The 25532-nt window shown below is 45.7% G+C and overlaps 2 protein-coding genes and 1 long non-coding RNA gene across 4 annotated transcripts; 2 read left to right on the top strand and 1 right to left on the bottom strand.

Annotated features, from left to right (window-relative positions):
- Nucleotides 1-1537: 1537 nt before the first annotated feature.
- LOC308695917 (extracellular superoxide dismutase [Cu-Zn]-like) lies at nt 1538-10882 on the bottom strand. Its single transcript, XM_081374186.1, has 2 exons — nt 10671-10882; nt 1538-2306 (listed from the first exon to the last, which is right to left on the bottom strand). Exon 2 carries the CDS (start codon nt 2289-2291, stop codon nt 1653-1655), a length of 639 nt encoding a protein of 212 aa, XP_081230312.1. The 5' UTR covers nt 2292-2306; nt 10671-10882; the 3' UTR covers nt 1538-1652.
- Nucleotides 10883-11873: 991 nt separating this feature from the next.
- On the top strand, nt 11874-13574 carry LOC308695460 (extracellular superoxide dismutase [Cu-Zn]-like). The gene is made up of 2 exons (XM_081373611.1): nt 11874-12074; nt 12806-13574. The coding sequence occupies exon 2, from the start codon at nt 12821-12823 to the stop codon at nt 13457-13459; it is 639 nt and encodes a 212-aa protein (XP_081229737.1). The 5' UTR covers nt 11874-12074; nt 12806-12820; the 3' UTR covers nt 13460-13574.
- A 1402-nt stretch (nt 13575-14976) lies between these two features.
- Nucleotides 14977-15817, top strand: LOC308696532. Of its 2 annotated transcripts, XR_014030827.1 has the most exons (4): nt 14977-15081; nt 15185-15258; nt 15357-15409; nt 15743-15817. It is a non-coding gene; the product is annotated as an uncharacterized lncRNA (long non-coding RNA). The 2 variants fall into 2 exon arrangements; XR_014030828.1 differs by lacking the exon at nt 15743-15817 and having other exon boundaries at nt 15357-15462.
- Nucleotides 15818-25532: the final 9715 nt, after the last annotated feature.

The raw sequence follows: 25532 nt of genomic DNA, 5'->3' as shown, positions 1-25532 counted from the left end.
ATTAGGTCAGCCGGAACCGGGAACACTTCCCATAAATCCTGATTTTCCTCGTTACATCATAAGAAGAATGGCATCTATGCTAATTTTAGTGTCTTTGTTTATCCTGAGGTTTTCCCACAGCCGGCTGGATCCAGGCCGTATCCTGATCTGACGAAGGACCTTCGCCTGGACCCGATGACAACGCTGTGCTGAAGTGCCAACTAGTCTCTCCCTATGGAGGATCCCTTTCCCACTTTACAGATAAAGCGTCGTCGGGAAAATTCAATTCGCGACCTACCGCGAAGTGACAAATAAAATAAATTCTGTATCAAAATTTATAAGGAAAGACCAGTACTTTGTTTAGGCTTGGTTTGTAGTGAATTCCAAACCTGCGCACATATAATCAAACGCACATAACTATAGAACCAATTCTTAATGCGCATGTGAACGCCATCAGCGTTTCTCACAGGTTTGCGTTTAAAGTCTGTGTAGAGAGAATGGTGTCGTCTTGGCGGCCCCTAATTTAATAACAAATTATCTTTCCGATGGAAGCGAATCAAACTAACTTTAGCTGTAAAATAACTTTATTAAAGAACCGCTGTAAAGCCAAAACAATCTCTGTTACCTTAAATTATACGTTTATCTCTGTAAAGCTGCTTTGAAACAATCTACATTGTTAAAAGCGCTATATAAATGATGACTTGACTTAAAGTACATTCAAGACGTCTCTGTCAAGTCGAAGTTTGTCACGGACGTGGAGCTCTCGGCATCTCGAAAACACCATGCCGATATTGATCCTCGTTTTAGTTCTCCTTTTGTCCCAAAGTCTGCTTGCCATGGTCCATAATGTTTGAACAAAACAACTCCATGAGCGTGCAGCTAGACGTAACGTGTCTGTGGCAAAGGTTACTATGGCAGTACGAGCGGAAACCAGGGATAACGTGGTTATTACGTCATTGACAGGCGACAAGTGAACATGGACGAGCCATTATTTAAAATTGGAATTAAAAATCTTTGGGAACTTTTGGGATACTGGAAGTACACAACTGCAGGAAATGCATCACACTTTGCAAGTGAGTTTTGGTTATTTTATTACAAAAATCTTACATATTGTCGCTTTAAACACTTTACAAAAAAACCAACACATTTTAAAATAATTTTAGCATTTTGATTCCGTTAACTGTAGGAACAAACTGTCAGAATAATATACCCATTTGTTGACATTTAGCGAGAAACCTTATAATTCGGAAAATAAAATCTTATGTCAGAGGTTATGTCTACCTTCAACAATAAGGGTGTCCTCCCTTGAGATGTAGCCACACCCTCCAGTGTCATATTGCATCAACCAAAACCATTTGATCATTTAAGAAATAGTGTATCTTTAATTAAAGGCCATTGTCATGCTCCTAAAGTGTTAACCCATTGAGCACAGTAAATCAAACTAAACGGCCCACTTTACCTGCATTCACCCTACATTTGTTTTTAAGAGTGCATTTACTATTGGAAGCTATGGCCAAAAAGCCTCTGAAAAGACAAAGAAAAAAAACATGGGAATGTTCAGGTTATGAAATATACTTTAATGTAGGACACATACAAAGAATACACAAGGAAAACCATGATTATCCTATTTGAATCTGCCCTTCCACCATATCTGACTCCCTCATCTTTGACTCTCAGTGCCTTCCTCCACATTTTTTCTTGGGGAGCACTTCAGTCTTCTGCCACAGACTTGGAGTAGTAATACCAATCACACCCAAAGCAATTATCTGTCCAGCACACTCCTTATCTGAATCCATTCCCAGATCATCCTCCTTCTCATGAACCACCACCGCACGTCCCAGAATGGAATAAGGCCCAAAGAGCTTGGCGCCTGGAAGCGTCAGGAACTGCCTTATAACTCCTTGCTCGGAAGCGAAGTTGCCCAGGTCTCCAGGATGAGGGTGGTCAACGCCGTTTGGATTATAATGAGGACCAACAGTGATGCTGCCTTGACTGAGGTCTCCATACTGATGGATGTGCACGGCACGCTCTTGAGGATCGATGGCAGGCAAACCACGGAGGTTGATTTTCACTTCTAAATCTCCATTGGGGAAGAGCTGCTTGAAGAGGATTTGCCCAAAGATCTTTGGCTGGTTACGTGGCAAATTGGGGCTGGGAGTTACTTCACAAGTGGCATAGATTGTGTTGTCGAACTCCACGACTTCCGGCTGTGGAGCTTGGGCAGGCAAACAAACTGGATTTTTGGAGAACTCTCCTCCTTGTATATGCAGCACCAGCAATATCAGAGGGAATATTAGGATGATTTTCTCCATGTTGATCTTTAAAGCCTACAATGAAGAGTGGATTCAGTGAAATCATGCCGTTTGGTTTAAGAATGGAATATTTTTGATAAAGAGTCAAAGCTTTGAGAATGAAAAAAAAAGGGCGATTATTGGTATTGGATGTGTACCTGTAGTATCTTGAAAGTACAATAATGATAAAAAAAAAACCTGTAGGTCCACTTGCAGATAATAACACTGATGAATTATAAAAAGCCACTTAAGTGTACACACCGTACACTTTCATAAGTGTCACACCTGCCAGCCAAAGTGCCTATGATAGCCACCAGGTGGATGTAATCACACTAAAATGAGTCCAGGCAAAGGTTTATGGAAATGGAAAAGGTCTAGGGAGAAGTGCCCTCTGGTGGCTATCATAGCGCTTCTGCTGGCAGGACTGACATTAAATACATGTACACTTTAAACAATTCAAGTAATTATGAAATGGATTACAAATAAAGATGTACTTCAGTCAAACAAAGGACTGTTTAATATACAGTTAAAATATGCATAAACATGCAATTAAGTCTGAAAACATTAAATTCTTGCACTCAAGTATATATTTTTTATAGGTTTATTTTCAATAATATGTACTCTTCTTTTTAAAGCATGCTAAAGTGTACTTTTTCACAAGGACAGGTAAAATAAAAGACAATATCTATACTTTTGCTTAAACTAACGTTCTCTTACGAGAGGTTCTCTCGTATTGCGTAAGGAACTTACGCTACGGGAAAAGTCATCTTTTCTCGAGATACTGAAGCCAAAAAATTATCCTTAATTTTCCATAATTTGTCAACGCAGTGCAGCAGGCGGCACAGCAGAGCTAGAGCAGGCAATACTGCGTGCTCATTGGCTGCCGCGCGGCAACTGCTTAAGCCTACCAGTGAGCCCCGCGTGACGTCACGCCCAATCAGGGCGCGCGCGCCCTCGCGCGTCACAGCCCGCCAGAAGGGGCGGCGTCAGAGCGTATAAAAACAGGGCTCGGAGGCTTAATTCTCTGATTTCTGTCTCTTCAGCGAAGCTCTTCGCATCGCTGCACTCTGAGAGAAGCCGTCGCCGTCGAATCCAGCAACGAGCCAGCTTAGGACAGCCTGAGGAAGCCGGTCGATTCTCGCCGCCTTCAGCCTGCCGTGCCAGCTCAGCTATCCGGCGATATATCCTTTCTCGCTTGTTGTGTGTGTGTTTTTCTTACAGCACTCACTAAAAGAGCAAGGCGTTTGTTGCAAAATGCCTCGAGTTTCATGCGGTTCATGCCGCTCTCCGCTCAGCGACAGAGACCGCCACGTGGTCTGCGCTCTCTGCCTGGGACGTGACCATGCAGCCGCTGCCTTGTCTTCGGGCGGCTGCGAAATCTGCGAGGAACTGCCGATGTCGACCCTGCGGGCTCGACTCGCCTTGTTCAATGCAGAACCCGCTCCAACTGTCTCCGGGCCGCATAAGAAGAAACGCCGCTCGCAGAGACCACCGGAGCCGGAGATTCGAGCCAGGCCCTCGCCGGAGCACCTCCCGCGAGCCTCGCTCTCTCCCTCGCCTCCCCCGCTTCCCGACGCGCAGCCGCCGGCTACGGCCCGCGATGCCGTCGCCTCTGAGGATGAAGCGGAAGTGGACGCGCTTCTGGACAGCTGCTCTCTTCTGGCGTCAGACAGCGAAGAGTGGTCCGGTTCACTCCGCTCTGCCTCGTCTTCGAGAGAATCTGGCAGGACCCACACCGGTGTGGACGCGGAGCTTCTCCGCCTCCTCACGACGGCAGTCGAGCGCTTAGGCCTCGAGTGGTCCCCGCCTGCGGTGCCTCCACCGAACAGGCTCGATGGATGCTTCCTGCCCAACCGCCGCCAGTCTACAGCGTCCAGACCAGCGCCTTTTCTGCCCGAGCTCCACGAGGAACTCTCCAAAGCGTGGAACGCTCCAGTTTCGGCCAGGCTCCGCTCTTCAGCCTCAGCTGCTCTCTCCCGAGTGGACGGAGCCGCGGAGAAGGGATACAACGACATCCCTCCGGTCGAACAGGCGGTCGCAGCGCACCTTTGCCCCCCATCCGCGAGATGGCGCTCAAAGTCTGCCCTCCCGTCCAAGGCCTGCAGGACTACTTCGGCGTTCGTCCACCGCGCCTTCTCGGCTAACGGACAGGCCGCTTCAGCCCTGCACACAATGGCGGTCCTTCAGGTCCTTCAGGCCGACCTCCTCCGCCAGCTGGACGAGAGGGGCCCCGACAAGTCCACCTTGACCGACCTGCGCAGCGCGACAGATCTCTCTCTCCGCGCTACCAAGGTAGCTGCTAGGGGTGTGCATTGGCACTGCCCTCACGATTCGATTCGATTACGATTCACCAGGTAACGATTCGATTCAATTCGATTCTACGATGCATTGTGATGCATCAAAATTCTACTGCACACAACAAGGCAAAATTTTCATCAGTCATGAGGCAATACAAGCAGTCAGATATTGAACAACAGATTTTATTGGCTGCTATGTGTGTATTATCACTCTCCTGTATCTTTGACATAAATGTCATTAAATAAAATAAAATTGAATGGTACAGGGTATTGGATATGGCATTTTCAAACCTGAAAAAGAAAGCATAAATCACTGCTTTCATTGCTTTGAATGAGAAATGTTTCTCTTCTCTCTGCTTGAGAACCATTTGAAATAAAATTTAAACTTTATTGTCCAACTCAAGGCCAGAAAATAAACAGTGTAGGGTGTAACGGTTCACAAAATTCATGGTTCGGTTCAATACGATACACTTGTGTCACGGTTCGGTATGTTTTTGATACAGCAAAAAGAAAGAAATGCCAGAGAAATTTCCTTGATTTTTTTTTTTATTCTTTTTTTATTAGAACTATCATAAAGTATGACATTTTTTTCTTTGAGCAATGATGGACCTATAATTGACTCTTCTTAGGAGCATATAAAACAAAACAGCTCCTTGGAAAAAATTAAATGTAATATTTTGTGCTTATAAACAAATGTTTATTTTAGTTCAGATTAACATTTGAGGGCAGCAATGTTATTCATAATGTCTAAATAAATCAGACATAACGTTACTTGAAACAATTATAGCCTACTATTCCTGCCAAACTTCCAAAGTTGCAGTTAGTGTTACTACAGTAAATCCATGGTGAATATTGCAGATCTGTGGACACTGGATTGTTCATTCATGTCACAATGTTTCTTCCTGGTTTCCACGTCAGCGCTGTTTGATCCGTTAATAACGGAGAAATGTGAATGTTTCTCACTAGATCTCGCAGCGATGTTATTAGTGGCGAGTTCAAATGCTTTCTTTACTGGATCTCTTAGCGCTGTGTAGTATAAGATCGGCTCGCGCTGCGTTGGTCCAACCTGATAAACAGTCCGTCACGAGTAGCTCAGTTTCGTTCCGCTTACATTGCGTTTGCCATTTGATGTTGTGGTCGCGCCAGCGTCTACATTATGAGCGCGCTCGCGACGCGCTTACATTTGAAATAACCATTCGGTTTGAAAATGCGTGCCTTGTACCGAACGGTTTAATACGAATACGCGTACCGTTACACCCCTAAAACAGTGACATAATCGATTATGGCACTTTGCCGCATCGATGCTGAATCGTGCATGCCCCGCATTGCGATGCATCGCCGAATCGATTATTGTTGACACCACTAGTAGCTGCACAAGCTATCGGTCGCTCAATGGCCTCGCTCACCGTCACAGAGCGCCACCTGTGGCTGACGCTAGCCGATATGGGAGAAGCAGAGCGGTCCGTCTTCCTTAACGCCCCGCTCTCCCCCACCGGCCTCTTCGGACCAGCAGTGAGTGGCCTCGTGGACCGGTTTACGGAGGTGCAGAAGGCATCACAGGCTATGAGCCTCTTCCTGCCTCGCCGCTCGAGCTCCGCTGCGGGCCGCTCTAACACAGAGCCTCCCGCACGCAGCTCTGCCCAGCGCTCTTCCCGCCCTCCGACCACACAGCAGCACCAGCGCGGCCGCCCTAGGTCCCGCTCAACCAGCCAGCGCAGACCGCCGCCCCCGCGAGGGCCTCGGCCTCGAGTCTCGCTGAAGTCCGAGCCTGCGAAGTCCTCCTAGCACTCGCCGGGAGGAAAAGACGGCCGGGTCCCGCTGCGGCCGGACCGCCGTCAAAATCCATCTGTCTTCCTCTGCCAGTCCCCTTAAAAAAGGCTACTGCAGTAGTGTTTTCAGCAGCCAACGAGCCAGTCTGTCGACTCACTCGCCTGCACTCAAACGCCGTTTTTACGGCGACCCAGATAAATCACAATATGAGCATAATATCTGGCCATTCGGCTCACGCCGACAGTGTTATGAGTGTAGTAAATATGCCCACAACCCAGTGTTCATTTCTACACACAAGCACAAACCCCCCTGTGTACTTTACAGAGCACACTCGCATAAAGCGCGCTCTCGCCGCTCGAGTGATAAGTGTAGAAAATGTGCCCGCTCACGAGTGCTCACAACCACACACTGCTCGCTCTGTCTCACGCATTCAGGGTTCAGATATCGCCACCGCCACCGGCCGTGTTTTAATAAAGAGTCCTGTGCCCGCTCCCCCGCGTTCACACTCTTCTGTAAACACTCACGCGCACTCTCCCAGCGCAATTCGGCCGGTCACTGCTATCAGCGAGTCCCCGTCTCGCAGCACTGTCTCAGCGCGCAGCGCGCGCCCGCCACTGCAGACTCCTCGTCCCGCGCTATGCGACGGGCAGGACTCAGAGGCCATTCGACCCCTAGCTATGAGTGCGAATGCATGGAAAGCTATCCCGGGTGTGTCGACATGGGTGCTGGACACGGTAATACAGGGCTATTCGCTACAGTTCAGTCGTCGGCCTCCGCGCTTTCTAGCCCGGACCGAAACGAAAGTGAACGCAGAAGCAGCCCATCTGCTGCATGCAGAGATAGCAAAGCTGCTGCGAAAAAAGGCGATAGAGAGAGTTCCTCCTTCTCTGACCGAGGCAGGCTTTTACAGCCGTTATTTCCTCGTGCCCAAGAAGGACGGCGGGCTCAGACCCATATTAGATCTGAGACATTTGAACAGAACCCTCATGAAGCGGCCGTTCAAAATGCTTACGACCAGGCAGATCCTCGCGCTAATTCGCCCGAGGGACTGGTTTATATCTCTCGATCTGAAAGACGCGTATTTTCAAATCCAGATTATACCCCGTCACAGGCCATTCTTGAGATTCGCCTTCGACGGCCAGGTGTATCAATATACCGTCCTGCCGTTCGGCCTGTCCCTGGCACCTCGCACATTTACGAAGTGCATGGATTCAGCTCTCGCTCCCCTGAGAAAACGGGGCATGCGAATCCTGAACTATCTGGACGATTGGCTCATTCTAGCGCAGTCAAAAGAGGAACTTATCTCTCACAAGATAGCGCTACTCAGTCATCTGGAAAGCTTGGGTCTTTCGGTGAACTGGGACAAGAGCTCACTTATCCCCAGTCAGTCTATTTCCTTCCTAGGAATAGAACTGGACTCGGTGGCGATGACTGCCAGGCTGTCAGAACAGCGCGCGCGCTGTGTTCGACACCTCGCCGCATCCGTCCAAAAGGGCAGATACCTCCCTCTGAAACGTTTCCAAAGGCTGTTTGGCCATATGGCATCAGCCGCAGCGGTCCTACGGCTGGGTTTACTTCGAATGCGCCCGCTACAATGCTGGCTGAAATCGAAAGTACCCCGCGGAGCGTGGGTTTCGGGCAGTGCTCGAGTCAGCGTAACTCAGGTCTGTGTCTCAGCCCTGCAGCCCTGGCTAGCGCCCGAATGGTACCGTCAGGGAGTGACAATGGGAGCCATCTCACACCGCAAAGTGGTCTCGACAGATGCGTCCAACATGGGTTGGGGAGCGCTTTACGAGGGCAGACCGATCTGCGGCCCCTGGTCGGGCCCAGAGCGGAACCTCCACATAAACTGTCTGGAGATGTTAGCGGTCGAGAAAGCTTTGAAGCATTTTCTCCCATATCTGCGGGGACACCACGTGCTAGTTCGCTCAGACAACATGTCAGTGGTGTCCTACGTGAACCGCCAGGGCGGACTCAGATCCAGAGCCCTGCGCGCTCTAACAGAACGCCTTTTGGTTTGGGCTCGCTGCGCTCGCTGAGAGCCGCGCACGTGCCCGGGCACCTGAACGACGGCCCGGACAAACTGTCCAGGGACAATGTTCCCCCAGGGGAATGGGCGTTACACAGCCAGACGATACAGACGTTGTGGCTCCGCTTCGGCGAAGCGAAATTGGACCTTTTCGCCACAAGCGAGAACGCTCAGTGCAAAAGGTTCTTTTCGAAGAGCGAGGACGCGCTGGCCCAGGCTTGGCCCAGTGTCCCATTGTACGCTTTCCCCCCGATCTCAATGCTGCCTCAGGTATTAGCGAAGATCAGGGAAACGCGCTGCGCAGTGCTCCTCATAGCCCCGCACTGGGAGAACCAACCCTGGTTCCCGGAGCTGGTAAACATGTCAGACACAGCCCCGTGGCCGATTCCGGTGAGGAGAGACCTTCTCTCTCAAGCCCGGGGGTCAATTCTGCATCCCCATCCAGAGCACTGGTCTCTGCATGCGTGGGTAATCAACAAATATTCGTTGATTTGCCAGAAGGGGTAGTTAACACGATCTCGCAGTCCAGAGCCCCCTCGACGAGGCGGCTCTATGCGTCTAAATGGTCAGTGTTTAATAAATGGTGTGCAGGGAAGAGTTTGAACTCTCAGTCCTGTGGGGTTCCACAGGTTCTGAACTTCCTCCAAGAGCTCTTGGACGCGGGCAGGTCCCCCTCCACGCTCAAGGTATATGTTGCGGCGATTGCTGCGTTCGCCGACTCGGCGCGCGACCGCGCACTTGGAAGAAACGAACTCGTTACCCGTTTCCTGCGAGGCGCCAGGAGGCTGAACCCTCCGCGGCCACCTTCGGTTCCGATATGGGATCTGTCTTTGGTCCTGGAGGCCCTTAAAGCTTTTCCCTTCGAGCCGCTAGACTCTGTGGGTCTCAAATACCTCACTTTCAAAACCGTTTTTCTGCTGGCCCTCGCCTCAGTAAAACGCGTGGGTGACTTACATGCGCTATCAGTTAGCGCGTTGTGTCTCGAGTTTGGACCTAACGACTCGTTAGTCATTCTCAAACCCAGACATGGCTATGTCCCTAAAGTGTTGGGTACTCCTTTCAGAGCACAGGTTATCTCCCTCTCAGCCCTGCCGCCGGCAGCCAGCGAGGTTGATAATAACCTCCTTTGCCCTGTTAGGGCGTTAAGGCTTTATATTACGCGCTCTGCAGCCTTCAGGCTCTCAGAGCAGCTCTTTGTTTCGTTTGGTGGGCGCACCAAGGGTCTCGCCGCCTCGAAACAGACGTTATCCAGATGGATAGTGGACGCTATCGCGACAGCATACGCGTCCAAAGACCTGCAGTGCCCTCTGGGCATACGGGCTCATTCCACCAGAGGCGTTGCCTCATCGTGGGCATGGTCCAGTGGGATTTCCATTTATGACATTTGTACGGCAGCGGGCTGGGCCTCCCCGTCTACATTTGTTAGGTTTTATAACCTGGAAGTTCCCGCCTTGCAGGCTAAACTTCTTGCAGTCTAAATCATGTGCATGCCCTGCTCATTTGCAGGCTGGATATTAGATTTGACTCTTCTGGTCGAGCCGCACTTTCAGGGAAAGCTCTTATATATATATAGACCGGCTGCGCCGCTCTGTTTCTCCCTATGGGTGCTTATGTACATGTGTTGGCCCGCATTGCTGGCCACCTCTCTCCCCACTCTTCACTCCCCGGGTCCCCCCCCCCCGGAGTGTGTGTGGATGCATGGCGCGCACGGCGTTGACAAAGGGTTCCCGTAGCGTAAGTTCCTTACGCAATACGAGAGAACCTCTCGTAAGAGAACGATACTTGGTTACTCACGTAACCTCGGTTCTCTCTAGAGAGGGAACGAGTATTGCGTTCCCTGCCGTGCTTGCGCCTCGAGCTCATGTCGCTTCATTCGACAGAAACCAGAGAATTAAGCCTCCGAGCCCTGTTTTTATACGCTCTGACGCCGCCCCTTCTGGCGGGCTGTGACGCGCGAGGGCGCGCGCGCCCTGATTGGGCGTGACGTCACGCGGGGCTCACTGGTAGGCTTAAGCAGTTGCCGCGCGGCAGCCAATGAGCACGCAGTATTGCCTGCTCTAGCTCTGCTGTGCCGCCTGCTGCACTGCGTTGACAAATTATGGAAAATTAAGGATAATTTTTTGGCTTCAGTATCTCGAGAAAAGATGACTTTTCCCGTAGCGTAAGTTCCTTACGCAATACTCGTTCCCTCTCTAGAGAGAACCGAGGTTACGTGAGTAACCAAGTATCGTTTTTTAGTTGCACTAAATCAAGTCAGTTGATGGAGAAAAAAAACACAAGCCTAAAACAGCAAAGGTGCGTCACCGTATAGCTGGAAAGCTGTCCTCAATCCGTGTGGAGCCTGAATATTGCAGTCACAAAAATACTACAGCGCTTAATCCGTGTGCAGTCCTGACCTGGGGTTGAGAGAATGTTCCTTTGCAATCACACTTTTGGCTGCTCTTTTAGGAACTCATGTTGAGCTACAAGTTAACCATGATAGTCTGTTAGTCACTAATTAACTTCACCTGTGTTTCATTTAGCTCCCTTTGTTTGCCTGTTTCTATATAGCACTCAGTTTATTCAGTTCTTTGTCTTGCATTGCACAATGTGTTCTCCAGTGTAGATTATCTCCATTGTTTTGTGTTCATTAAAAGAAGTACTGCTATAGATTCCTCTTCTCTTCATTTGTGACTCATTAATTCTTAGTGTACAATTCCACTTGACACCACTTCTTATAGCAGATATTCATCTCACATAAAGTGAATAGCTGACAGTTCTTCTTTTTCAAGAAACCATTTCTACAGACTCTGATGTTACAATATTAATAGTGTGATGTGATTATAAATCATGTGTTTTTAAGATCCAGGATAATTTTTGATAAATTAGGGATGGCTCACATTACCTGAAAAGAAATTTGTCTGGAGTGCATGATCTCAAAATGTTTATTGGTATATACCATGCAAATAACACATATCAACTGTATTCAAAATGAAATATTAAAGTCGGACCTTAAAGTTAACAAAAGTAATAAAAAGAAATAAACATCTAGGTACTGTATCTAAATGACACGTTTAACAAAAAGTGTCCCACCTTACCTGCATTCAATCTACTAAAAGGGGATTTTAACATCGATGCCATAGAAGAATCATTCCCTCAGAAATGTTTACTTCTGCCTTCAAAGACAATTAAATAACAGTCCAATTGCATGTGTAATATAGGCTTGTCAGGCTTGGTACATCAGAGTCTGTAGAAATGGTTTCTTGAAAAAGAAGAACTGTCAGCTATTCACTTTATGTGAGATGAATATCTGCTATAAGAAGTGGTGTCAAGTGGAATTGTATACTAAGAATTAATGAGTCACAAAAGAAGAGAAGAGGAATCTATAGCAGTACTTCTTTTAATAAACACAAAACAATGGAGATAATCTACACTGGAGAACACATTGTGCAATGCAAGACAAAGAACTGAATAAACTGAGTGCTATATAGAAACAGGCAAACAAAGGGAGCTAAATGAAACACAGGTGAAGTTAATTAGTGACTAACAGACTATCATGGTTAACTTGTAGCTCAACATGAGTTCCTAAAAGAGCAGCCAAAAGTGTGATTGCAAAGGAACATTCTCTCAACCCCAGGTCAGGACTGCACACGGATTAAGCGCTGTAGTATTTTTGTGACTGCAATATTCAGGCTCCACACGGATTGAGGAAAGCTTTCCAGCTATACGGTGACGCACCTTTGCTGTTTTAGGCTTGTGTTTTTTTCTCCATCAACTGACTTGATTTAGTGCAACTAAAAAACGTTAGTTTAAGCAAAAGTATAGATATTGTCTTTTATTTTACCTGTGCTTTAAAAAGAAGAGTACATATTATTGAAAATAAACCTATAAAAAAAGATATACTTGAGTGCAAGAATGTAATGTTTTCAGACTTAATTGCATGTTTATGCATATTTTAACTGTATATTAAACAGTCCTTTGTTTGACTGAAGTACATCTTTATTTGTAATCCATTTCATAATTACTTGAATTGTTTAAAGTGTACATGTATTTAATGTCACTCCTGCCAGCAGAAGCGCTATGATAGCCACCAGAGGGCACTTCTCCCTAGACCTTTACCATTTCCATAAACCTTTGCCTGGACTCATTTTAGTGTGATTACATCCACCTGGTGGCTATCATAGGCACTTTGGCTGGCAGGTGTGACACTTATGAAAGTGTACGGTGTGTACACTTAAGTGGCTTTTTATAATTCATCAGTGTTATTATCTGCAAGTGGACCTACAGGTTTTTTTTTTTTTTAATCATTATTTTACTTTCAAGATACTACAGGTACACATCCAATACCAATAATCTGCCTTTTTTTTTTTTTTTTTTTCTCAAAGCTTTGACCTTTTATCAAAAATATTCCATTCTTAAACCAAACGGCATGATTTCACTGAATCCACTCTTCATTGTAGGCTTTAAAGATCAACATGGAGAAAATCATCCTAATATTCCCTCTGATATTGCTGGTGCTGCATATACAAGGAGGAGAGTTCTCCAAAAATCCAGTTTGTTTGCCTGCCCAAGCTCCACAGCCGGAAGTCGTGGAGTTCGACAACACAATCTATGCCACTTGTGAAGTAACTCCCAGCCCCAATTTGCCACGTAACCAGCCAAAGATCTTTGGGCAAATCCTCTTCAAGCAGCTCTTCCCCAATGGAGATTTAGAAGTGAAAATCAACCTCCGTGGTTTGCCTGCCATCGATCCTCAAGAGCGTGCCGTGCACATCCATCAGTATGGAGACCTCAGTCAAGGCAGCATCACTGTTGGTCCTCATTATAATCCAAACGGCGTTGACCACCCTCATCCTGGAGACCTGGGCAACTTCGCTTCCGAGCAAGGAGTTATAAGGCAGTTCCTGACGCTTCCAGGCGCCAAGCTCTTTGGGCCTTATTCCATTCTGGGACGTGCGGTGGTGGTTCATGAGAAGGAGGATGATCTGGGAATGGATTCAGATAAGGAGTGTGCTGGACCGATAATTGCTTTGGGTGTGATTGGTATTACTACTCCAAGTCTGTGGCAGAAGACTGAAGTGCTCCCCAAGAAAAAATGTGGAGGAAGGCACTGAGAGTCAAAGATGAGGGAGTCAGATATGGTGGAAGGGCAGATTCAAATAGGATAATCATGGTTTTCCCTGTGTATTCTTTGTATGTGTCCTACATTAAAGTATATTTCATAATCTGAACATTCCCATGTTTTTTTTTCTTGGTCTTTTCAGAGGCTTTTTGGCCATAGCTTCCAATAGTAAATGCACTCTTAAAAACAAATGTAGGGTGAATGCAGGTAAAGTGGGCCGTTTAGTTTGATTTACTGTGCTCAATGGGTTAACACTTTAGGAGCATGACAATGGCCTTTAATTAAAGATACACTATTTCTTTAAATGATCAAATGGTTTTGGTTGATGCAATATGACACTGGAGGGTGTGGCTACATCTCAAGGGAGGACACCCTTATTGTTGAAGGTAGACATAACCTCTGACATAAGATTTTATTTTCTAAATAAGGTTTCTCGCTAAATGTCAACAAATGGGTATATTATTCTGACAGTTTGTTACTACAGTTAACAGGGAATCAAAATGCAAAAAAAAAAAATTAAAATGTGTAGGTTTTCAAAGCGACAATATGTGAGATTTTTGTAATAAAATAACCAAAACTCACTTGCAAAGTGTGATGCATTTCCTGCAGTTGTGTACTTCCAGTATCCCAAAAGTTCCCAAAGATTTTTAATTTCAGAGAAATCCCAATTTGAAATAATGGCTCGTCCATGTTCACTTGTCGCCTGTCAATGACGTAATATCCGTGTTATCCCTGGTTTCCACTCGTACTGCCATGCAAATTACAAAATACAAAGGCTATTTAACACGATGTCCGATTAAAACTCTCGGGACTCGTATGGAAAAGCTGCAGTATGGCAAGCCGTTTTCTCCTTACGCTGATAAAATGATCAATGGAATCTTAATTTTTTTTTGGAAAAGCAAATCCCAATTTTTGAAGAGGTCAGTGATACTAAATTTTCAACAAAAGGGTGGCTTAAACTTAAGTTAACTTAAATTACTACATTTAGTTTAAGTTAATTTAAGTTCACTAAATAACACAATTAAAAAAAAAATTGGCTTAATTGATTCCTTAATTCAACCTCTATTTGGAATATTTTCCCTCAGCAAAGTTTGCTCTAATGTGTAATTATAATACACTGTAAAAAATGATTGATGCGAAAAGTTGTACAAATGAGGAAATACATGTTGGCTCAACATAATGGTTGTGTCAAAAAAGAAAAATATGTTTGGTCAATGATTGCATGATTTCCATGACTGTACTACAAAATGTTCATCAAGAGAAAATAAATAATTGTGTTCACAGAACTTTTAACGTTGCACAAAAAATATTATGTTGGCCGAGCAAGAGGGAACAGCGTCAATCGTCTGAGCATGCGCAAAGAAGCGCGACGAAACTTTTTTTCACAGACGCCATTTTCTTTGACTCACGATGCAAGGCATACGAGGAGGGAAAACACAGATATTTAGTGTTTTATCGCATTTATATATGCATTTTATAACATTATATTGTTTTATTACAATATGTAACTTATGTGCTGTAAATGGCTAAATCGTTCTCAGAAAGGCATTTTCGTTGACGCGCGATGCGGAGCAGACCAGGGTGAGGTTGCTTTTAAACAGAGAAACGACGAAAGTAAGTGTTTTATCTAATTTACAATATGTATTTTATAACATATTGATTTATAGAGAAATTTAAATGCTCTGTGTGCTTAAACGAGCTGAAACCTTTCTCAAAGGCGACATCTTTGACTCAATACGGAGCTGACGACGAGAAGGTTTGCTTGTAACGTTAACAGGGAAAACACCGAAAGTAAGTGTTTTTAACCTAATTTACAACATGTATTTCATGGCATTATATTGTTTTATAACGATATTTATGTGATGTGTGCGCCTAAACCTTTCTCACAGACTAACGTTAGGCCCTGCATCTTCTTTGACTCGTGACGCAGTGCAGACACGGAGTTTGCTTTTAACGGTGAAAACACAGAGTAAGTGTTTTAACTCATTTACAATATGTATTTTATAATGTTATTTTGCTTTATGACAATATTTGTGATGTGCAAATATCATAATGTATTTATCCTCAAACCATATTTTACTTTCGTTTGCCAGCACACCTAACGTTAACTTATTTTAACTGAAACCTAACGTTAACTGAAAAACAAATTTTCTTAGAATGTGTAAGTAATTCTTTAAGATTAAATGTTTATGAAAATTTATTTATCAGATTCAATTTTGGTTGATGTTTGGATATGCTTTCATGTTTAAATGTATTTGCTATTTGTGTTTGCTAGGAGCATTTCCATGCTGCACCAAGTGGTTAAGGCTAACCAGGCTTGGTCTTTAAAGGCTGTGCAGACTAGAACCTGGTGAGGGTCAGATTTTACAGATAACATTTGAGATAATCATGTGCATAAACATTTAAAAAAAGCTTTGTTGCTATTTGGTATAACTAGATTTTTTGTGTTTCATAACAGTCATTTTGAATTTGTCCAGTCAAATTACTTTACAAAAGTTACTTTTCCTTTAAATAAAATTAGTTTTCAAACCAATTGTTTTCATGATTTGACAGGTAGATGTTGTCTTGCTTTTTTAATTTTAGACTCAACTGATTGGGAAATCTCTGCCCATCACCTGCCTCCAACATCACAAAGCTACAAGAAGGGAACAAAGATTCTTCCGTCAGCTGACTATTTAGTGAGATTTCTTAAGGTGCGTGTCTAAATTTATTCCTAAAGGGTTAGTTCACCTACAAATGGAAATGATGTCATTACTTACCCTCATCTCGTTCCAAACATGTAAGACTTTCTTTTATCTTCACAACACAAATGAGGATATTTTTAATGAAATCTGAGAGCTTCCTGTCCCTCCATTGACAGTCTACGCAAATACCACGTTCAAGCCCCATAAAGGTGTAAAGGTACATCATTAAAGTACTCCATGCGACTCCAGTGGTTTAACATACATTTTATTAAACTACGCGAGTGCTGTGTTTGCAGCAACAAAACATTTACCACTTAATTTAGAAAATATAAATTTCCAACATGCGTTCATGAGAACATTACGAGTTGTGCATGTTGTTGATGCGAAAGCAGATGTTGTTAAGTGAGCGTGCATCGAAGATTAATAATTTGTACATAAAGTTAAGTTTTTTGTTGTTGTTTTTTGTGCAAACAAAGCACTCTTGTTGCTTCATAAAAAAAAATTGAGGTTAAACCACTTGAGTCACATGATTACTTATGATTTCCTTTATACCTTTCTGTGGCTTTGGAAGTGATAGTTGAATAGGCTGTCGATGAAGGGACAGAAATTTTAAAATATCATCATTAAGTGTTCCAAAGATGAGCAAAACTCTTACTGGTTTGGAACAACATAAGGGTGAATAATTAATGACAGAATTTATATTTTTGGATGAATTAAGTCTTTAATTTACTTGGAAATCAGTAAATTCAAGTCTTAATCTAACCAAAATAGTTTATTGTTTGAGTCAAAAAAGTCTAAGATGATTGAACTTTTTCCACCATAAACTTGCTGTATTTATAAAACACAAATATTAATTGTAAATGGTCTGGTTTTGTGTTGTCTACTCTAGGGAACCAGCACTACAGGATTTTTCGAGAAAGTTGGATCTGCACAGCCTTTCCTTCTCTGTGAAACAACTATGCACTGAACTTTACTGTTAGCAATTGGACACAACTGATCCACTCGTATCCTGCAACTGTTTTTCATCTGTTGAATGTTGTTGCTGTACTGTTGCAAAGTCGAAGGTATTGACTCAACTTCACTGACACAGGACTTACATTCACTGACATGTACAGGACTTGAAGTATTACAGAGATAACAGACCATTTGATGAGCAGCTTTCACATAATTCTGATGGCAGAAATGTCTATATTTTGCCTTCATTTATTTTAAAAGTTAACCTATGATGTAAAGGGACTTGTTTGTTAATAAAAACTAGTTTGTTAAAACAACTGTTTGCATTTTGCCTTTATTTTTAACTTTACAATGAACAGAATTCTACTATGATCCCAGACTAAGGTTACATTTTAACTTTCTGGATTGTTTTGATGTGCATTCATTGTTATCAATAGGTTAAATGCTTTGCTTTTATTTCTGAAAAGATTCCTTTTGTCAAAAAGCACATCTCATAAATACAAACTCAATTTGAGTCAAATTTAACACTCCTGAAATGTACATATGACTCCCTCCATTTTGGAGTTAAAATAACACTTTTGAAAGTGTGAAATATGCACATTACTAACGGAATACATTTTAACACTGTAAGTGTAAGTTACTGAGTTTCATTTTGTAAAGCAGATATTTGTTTTTCCAGTACAGCTATTGACTAAGAGTGATATGCCATGCTATTTTATTAGCATGACAGACAAGTTCATATGGATTTAAATAAATACATAAAATGTACTTTATCAGAGCATAGTGTGTTATTTATTTGAAATAACGAAAAATAGACTTTTTGGCCAAAATGAAATATTTAATTAATACAACATTTTATTTCAATTTGAGTCTGCTTGTTGGCCCAACAAGCTATGTTTAGTCAACAGAAAATATTTAATTGACACAACATTCTATTTCAAGCTCAGTCTACATGCAGGGGTAGTCAGCACAACACAAAGAAGTTGGTTTCTGCAACTTAAATTGGGCCAACTAAAAATTTTAGGTGCAACGGGTCACTAGAAATTTTTATGTTGGAGAGGCATATTTTTTTTTACAGTGTATTTATAAACTCCCTATCAAGCAATCTAACTTTCACCAACAATTTCTTTTGCATGGACTCACATTTACAAGCATAACTTTTCTCTTCATCGGTTACAGTACTTTTGGAACAATTGGAATATTTTATTTTCTTTAAGAATAAGTCTTTGTTCTAGACTATAATCAGGGGTTCAGTAATGGAATATTTCATGTTAGACAGCTTTTTAAAAATGAAGGTCTGCATTTTAGGAATGCAAAATTTCATTCAGAATATAATACCAGTAACTCCCAAAGAGTTTGCCACAGTTATGGATGCTAATCCATCTAGCATTCTTGTGCTTATCAAAAATATACTCTCTCTTTGGGTTCATTATCTTGACAACACTCCTATTGGTGAGATATATATTTCACTGAAATAAAAGGAAGAAATTATCATTGTTATTTTTGAATTTTTTGAAGCGGATTCAAATGCCTGCTTCATAATAACTAGTTATTTTCCAATATAGATTTTATATTCATTTGTTTTGCTATTCTTACACGAGATAAAACATTACTTGATTACAATTTCATCCTCTCTTAACCCAAAAGCACTCAGAACATGTACATTGTGCACGACCTACAAACTTTTTACCTTAATTAATGTTTAAATTTCTTTTAATTTAAGTAATGCCCTCTTTCTTTCCTTTTTCCCCCATTCTTGTTCATTTTACTGTCTAGCTCTGTTGTTTGTTTTGTGCCATGGTGTTGGTGACCTGTTTTTTTACTGTTCTTTATACTTTTGTTATTCTTAATAACTATTGGTGTGTTCTAATTTTGTTGTTTCACAAACTGAATGTTCAAATAAAACTTTTTTTTTTTTTAAAGGACTGAAAAATTTTAGCATTAAATACCCCTGGCTGTACTTTAGTTATAATTTAGTTTTGACTCATCATAATTGGAATTAAGATATCTACAATGTAATTACGACTAGTCATAAAATTTACATTCGAGATATCTACAATGCTAGTTTGACTAATCATATTCTTCTATTGACTTTCATTAAAAATGAGATATCTTCAAATGAGTTTTGACTAGTAGAAATAGTAATTAAAAATGTCTCTAATTGATTTTTTACTAGGCATAATTCTAGATATCTCAAATTACAATTTTACTAGTGATAATTAAATTAGAGATATCTCTAATTACCTTTGTGTAGGCTATTATGGCCATAGGCTATGTTTAAAAAAAATTGTATTGAACTTATAAACAACATTACAAAAACAAAACCAGGCATCAAAAGCTAAACAAGCAAAAAAGAAGTAAAAAAAACCCTTTCAATATGTGTGACTCGTTAATTGAAGATATCTATGACGTCATTAAGCTACAGATATCTTCAATGGAGTTTTGACTATTGTCATAAAGTATGTAGAGATATCTTGAATCAGATTTCTTACCAGTGCAATTACAAATTTAATTATTTAAATGAGTCAATAGTCAATTTAATCATAGTCAAATGGGAATTATGACTCGTCAAAATACAATTGTAACAATCAAAAATATATTTATATATTCAAGAAGTTGCTCAAGGCGCATTCATCACTGACCGCTTATAACAGGCAATCTCAATGTGGTGTAGGCTATGTAGTGTGAGATGTGTTAATATGTAGGCTATGTGTAATCTTTTACTCTTATGTAAAGCACTTGGTCAACCTCGGTTGTTTTTAGCAGTGCTATAAATAAACGAAAGAAAGAAAGAAAGAAAGAAAGAAAGAAAGAAAGAAAGAAAGAAAGAAAGAAAGAAAGAAAGAAAGAAAGAAAGAAAGAAAGAAAGAAAGAAAGAAAGAAAGAAAGAAAGAAAGAAAGAAAGAAAGAAAGAAAAGTCAAAACGTAGTTCTCTTACGAGAGTCCTCTCGTACTGCGTTTTATTCAAAACGCTACGGGAAAAGTCTCTTTTCACGAAACACTGAAGCAAAAAATTATCCTTTAATTTTCATATATGTAAAACGCGTTGCGGCAGCAGCAGACAGCTATGGCGAGACGGCTTGCTCGCTCATTGGCTGCTCTGCGGCAACTGCTTAAGCCAATCGAGCGAGGCCTGGGATGACATCAGGCCAATGAGGGCGCTTCGCGCCCTCCTCGCCACTTCCCGCCGAAACGGGCGTGGCTTACCTCTATAAAAGGAGCTCGAGAAGGCTGACTCACTTGATTTTAATCTCTTCAGCGAAGCGCACGCATCGCTGGATCACGGAAGCAGCGTCGTTGAGGCAAGCACATCAGCGGGACGAGCCCTCGAAGCCGCTGGCCAACGCCGCCTTCTACAGCCGTACCTGCTGCGCTTTCCGACGCCTATATCCTTTTCATACTATTGCTTTTCTGTGTGTGTGTGTGTGTGTTCTTCGCAACACTCACCCCTAAGAGAGCTGCGTCTTTTTCAAGATGCCTTCCTGCGGCTCGTGCCGAGCCCCACTCACCGAGGGAGACAAGCACGTCATCTGTGTTTCCTGCCTGGGTGAGGACCATGCAGCGCTCGCGCTCGCTGACGGCGGATGCCCTCACTGCGAGCTTTTGCCGATGGTGACTCTGAGGACTCGCCTGGCATCCTTTTCCAAGCCTGCATTCACCGCCGCGATGCCGCGCCGTAAAAAGCGCCGCTCGCAGCGGGTCCCGGAACCCGCTCCAGCCCGACCCAGCTCGCCGGTTCGCCCGCCAGCTTCACCGGCCTCTCTCGAATCACTTCCTGATGCTCAGCGCCCGCAGTCTGCCGCCGCTTCATCAGAGGAAGTCGGTTCAGAGGCCGCGTCGGGGGAGAAGGATTCCTGCTCTCTGCTAGCTTCAGGCAGCGAGGATTGGGCGAGCTTTGAGGATCTCGCGCCCCCTGCCCGCAAGCCCTCAACGAGAGCCAACATTGAGACGGAGCTCATGCGGGTACTCGCACTGGCCGCGGCGAGCCTCGGCCTCGAGTGGTCTGCACCGGAGCCCCCCTCTCGAACCCGGCTGGATGGTAGTTTCCTCCCTGGTGAGCGCACTTCTCCGGAATCTAAGCCCGCTCCTTTTCTTCCTGAGTTACACGAAGAAGTTGCGAAGGCTTGGAACGCGCCCTACTCTGCGCGGACGCGCTCATCTGTGTCACCCGCGTTTTCCTCTCTGGATAATGCCGGTGACCGAGGCTACCTCTCTCTTCGGCCGGTGGAAAAGGCGATAGCGACCCACCTTTGCCCGCCCTCTGCTGGACGGCGGACTAAACCGGTGTTGCCTTCCAAAGCCTGCCGCATGACGTCGACGCTGCTCGCGCGAATCTTCTCCGCCGCTGGGCAGGCCGCGTCATCGCTACACACCATGGCTACGCTGCAGATTTACCAGGGTGATCTCCTCCGTAAGCTGGACGAGATGGGACCTGACGCTATCTGCATCGCGGATCTAAGGAGCGCTTCAGATCTCACGCTCCGAGCTACTAAAGCCGCCGCACAAGCCATGGGACGGTGTATGGCTTCCGCCACTGTCGCTGAGAGGCACTTATGGCTGACGCTCACGGAGATGGCCGATTCCGAGCGCACTGCGTTTCTCGATGCCCCGCTGTCTTCCACCGGCCTTTTTGGTTCTTCTCTCTCCGAGTTCGTGGAGAGATTTACCGAGGCCCAGAAAGCGTCTCAAGCCTTCAAGCACTTCCTACCGAAGCGCTCCGGTTCTGCAGCGGTTCGTGACAAACGGACCCCGCGGAGCTCTCAGCCTCAGCCCCCGCCTTCGGCCGCCTCTTCACAGCAGCCACAACAGCGCAGCTCGAGGCCCCGCTCTCGGTCCAGCGCCCGGCGCCCCTCTTCGCGCGGGCCGCGATCGAGGGTTGTGGTAAAACCAGAAGTGCCGAAGAAGTCCTAGCAAGCCTGGGAAAGCGCAGGTGTGTGAGTCCCGTTGCGGCCGGCCTCCCACCCAAGCGCCCCGCTGTTTCAGTCCCAAGGTTTGCGACTGTTCCAGTGTTTTCTGCAGAGAGCAAGCCTGCACTGCCGCCCGCTTGCCTGCACGCAAAAGCCGTTCTCACGGCTACCCAGATAAATCTCGAAAAGAGTGTGTTTTCTGGTGTCCCGGCCACGGCCGATGGTGCTATAAATGTAGTCTCGATGCCCACTCCTCAGTGCCCATCACTACACATAAGCACAGCCCTACACGTAGTGCTCGCGCACATAAAATCGACTCAGGTCGGTTGCGCTTCCAGCATAGTGAGAGTGCCCACTTCCCAGTGCCCACGAACACTATGTCTAACACATCACAGGCTCTCTGTCAGGCTCTCTGTAAAAACGAGAACTGTGAGCGCGCGCTCTGCTCAGGCAGACGCCGCGCCCAAAGCAGTAAATGTGCCCGCTCCCAGCCCACATCTACTCGCTCACATGGGTCCTATGAGACTTTCTCAGTCCTCCCTCACTCAGCCAAGCACTGTAGTAAGGTCGAGGACGAGCGTCTCGCCCGCTGTATTAAGCGTGCGCCCCGCCTCAAATGCCACAGGCATAACGCCTATGTTTGTATCCCCCGAAGCACCTCTGTCGCACGGCGATCAGAGCGCGCTCCGTATCCAGCCCCTAGCCAGCCATGCAGAAGCATGGGCAGCGCTCCCAGGGGTTTCGGACTGGGTGCTAGGCATTATAAAGAGAGGCTTCTCGCTACAGTTTTGTCGACGCCCTCCCCGCTTCATAGCGCGCGTCGAAACTACGGTCTCGTTGGAAGTAGCTCACCTACTTCGAGCCGAAATATCAAAACTGATAAGCAAAGGGGCGATAGAGCGCGTTCCCCCAGCTCTAAGCGAAGGAGGGCTATACAGCAGATACTTTCTAGTCCCCAAAAAGGACGGCGGTATCAGACCCATACTGGATCTAAGACGGTTGAACAGAGTGTTGGTGAAACGCAGTTTCAAAATGCTCACAACCAGCAAAATTCTCGCGCATGTTCGCCGAGAAGACTGGTTCATGTCAATAGATCTGAAGGACACGTATTTTCAAATACAAATAGCGTCACACCACAGGCGATACTTGAGATTCGCCTTCGAGGGTCAGACATACCAGTATACAGTCCTGCCATTCGGCTTGTCCCTAGCACCCCGTACATTTACGAAATGCATGGACGCAGCGCTCGCTCCTCTCAGACTCAGAGGCATGCGAGTGCTGAACTATTTGGACGACTGGTTGATCCTAGCTCAATCACGATCACAGCTCGTGGAGCACAGAACCATTTTACTCGATCACCTCGAGAATCTTGGTATCACAGTCAACTGGACAAAGAGTTCATTGAACCCCAGTCAATCGATTTTGTTCCTGGGCGTCGTTCTGGACTCACAGTCTATGACAGCGCGGCTGTCACCACAGCGCGTGTTGATCATTCAGCGCGCGGCGAGGTCTTTCCGCCGCGGCGCTGTCACCCCGCTCAGGAAGTTTCAAAAGATGCTGGGTCTCATGGCTTCAGCATCGTCAGTTCTCCGGCTGGGCTTGCTCCGCATGCGCCCGCTGCAGTTCTGGTTGAAAACGCGGGTACCGCGCGGAGCGTGGGCGTCCGGTCGATTACGCCTCAAGGTCGATCAGAGCTGTGTTTCAGCCCTGGTGCCTTGGACGGCGGACGACTGGTACCAATCAGGTGTAAGCCTGGGGACTTCCTCGAGAGTGAGGATGGTGTCGACAGACGCATCCACCTCGGGATGGGGGGCTCTGCTCGAGGGCAGACCGTTCTTCGGCCTGTGGTCGGAACGAGAAAAGCTCCTACACATAAACTGCCTAGAAATGCTGGCAGTGCACAACGCGATGACGCGTTTTTGTCCCCGCATCAAGGACGAACACGTCATAGTCCGTTCGGACAACATGGCTGTGGTGTCCTACATAAATCGCCAGGGCGGTCTGAAATCCATATCCCTGTACAGGCTGGCGAAACGCCTCCTACTATGGGCTCAGCACAACTTACGCTCGCTGAGAGCAGTGCATGTACCTGGGCTTCAGAATGTGGGCCCAGACAGACTGTCCAGGAACAATGTTCCCCCGGGCGAATGGTCTCTACACCCACAAACAGTCCGGCTGTTGTGGGAGAGATTCGGCAGAGCGGAGGTGGACCTTTTCGCATCCCGCGAAAACGCGCACTGCCCCGCGTTCTTTTCAAAGACCGACAGCGCGCTGTCCCGAAGGTGGCCGCGCTGCCCGTTATACGCTTTTCCCCCCGTCTCCCTCCTGCCACAGGTGCTGGAACGGGTCAGGGAAACGAAATACCCAGTCCTGCTTGTAGCTCCGTTCTGGGAGAACCAAACATGGTTCCCAGTTCTGATGCAGTTGGCAGATATCGCTCCATGGCCGCTGCCGTTGAGGAGAGATCTCCTCTCGCAGGCCGGGGGCTCGATTTGGCACCCACACCCGGAACTGTGGTCCCTTCATGTGTGGGTGCTCAACGGATACCCGTTGGTCTCACAGAGGGAGTCGTGAATACCATCACTCAGGCTAGAGCACCGTCGACACGGCGGCTTTATGCTTCGAAGTGGTCGGTTTTCTCCGGCTGGTGTGCAGCTCGGAGCATTTCACCCCTCGAATGTGAGGTAACGGAGGTTCTCTCCTTCCTACAAGAGCTGTTGGATAAGGGCAGATCCCCTTCCACGCTCAAAGTGTATGTGGCGGCTATTTCAGCGTTCTCTGGTTCAACGCTGGGTCAGTCGCTGGGAAGGAATGATTTAGTCATCCGCTTCCTCAGGGGAGCTAGGAGACTGAATCCACCCAGACCTCCTTCAGTTCCTTTGTGGGACCTTTCTACGGTCCTAGCGGCCATGAAAGGTGCCCCTTTCGAGCCTATCCAGTCTATTAGCCTCAAACATTTGTCTTTCAAAACAGTGTTTTTGATGGCTCTCGCTTCAGTGAAGCGCATAGGCGACCTGCACGCGCTCTCTGTGAGCCCGGCGTGCTTGGAGTTTGGTCCTAATGACTCTAAAGTCATACTCAAACCTAAGCATGGCTATGTGCCGAAATCCCTCAACACGCCTTTTCGGGCTCAGGTTATATCCCTGGCTGCCCTGCCGGCATCGAGTGAGGAAGGGGACTCGAGTTTTCTTTGCCCTGTTAGGGCTTTAAGAGCTTATATGTCCCGCTCTGCTGTCTTCAGACAGACAGAGCAACTCTTTGTCTCGTTCAGCGGACGTTCTAAAGGAATGGCTGTTTCGAAACAAAGTCTATCCAGATGGATAGTTGACGCCATAGCGCTGGCTTATACTGCCAAGGGCATTCCATGCCCGTTGGGAGTCAGAGCGCATTCTACGAGAAGCGTTGCTTCTTCGTGGGCTTGGTCCAGCGGGATTTCCCTACAGGATATATGTACGGCGGCAGGTTGGGCCTCGCCGTCTACATTTATCAGGTTTTATAACCTAGAGGTTCCCGCCTTGCA

The sequence above is a fragment of the Scardinius erythrophthalmus genome, assembly GCF_964197995.2.
Source record: "Scardinius erythrophthalmus genome assembly, chromosome: 9".
Lineage (NCBI taxonomy): Eukaryota > Metazoa > Chordata > Actinopteri > Cypriniformes > Leuciscidae > Scardinius > Scardinius erythrophthalmus.
The sequence above is the reverse complement of the archived record's forward strand: the minus strand, read 5'-3'. Positions and strand labels throughout refer to the sequence as shown.

What these genes read in the sequence shown, in the direction of transcription:
- LOC308695917 (XM_081374186.1), bottom strand. Translation starts at nt 2,291, where the DNA reads ATGGAGAAAATCATCCTAATATTCCCTCTGATATTGCTGGTGCTGCAT.
- LOC308695460 (XM_081373611.1), top strand. Translation starts at nt 12,821, where the DNA reads ATGGAGAAAATCATCCTAATATTCCCTCTGATATTGCTGGTGCTGCAT.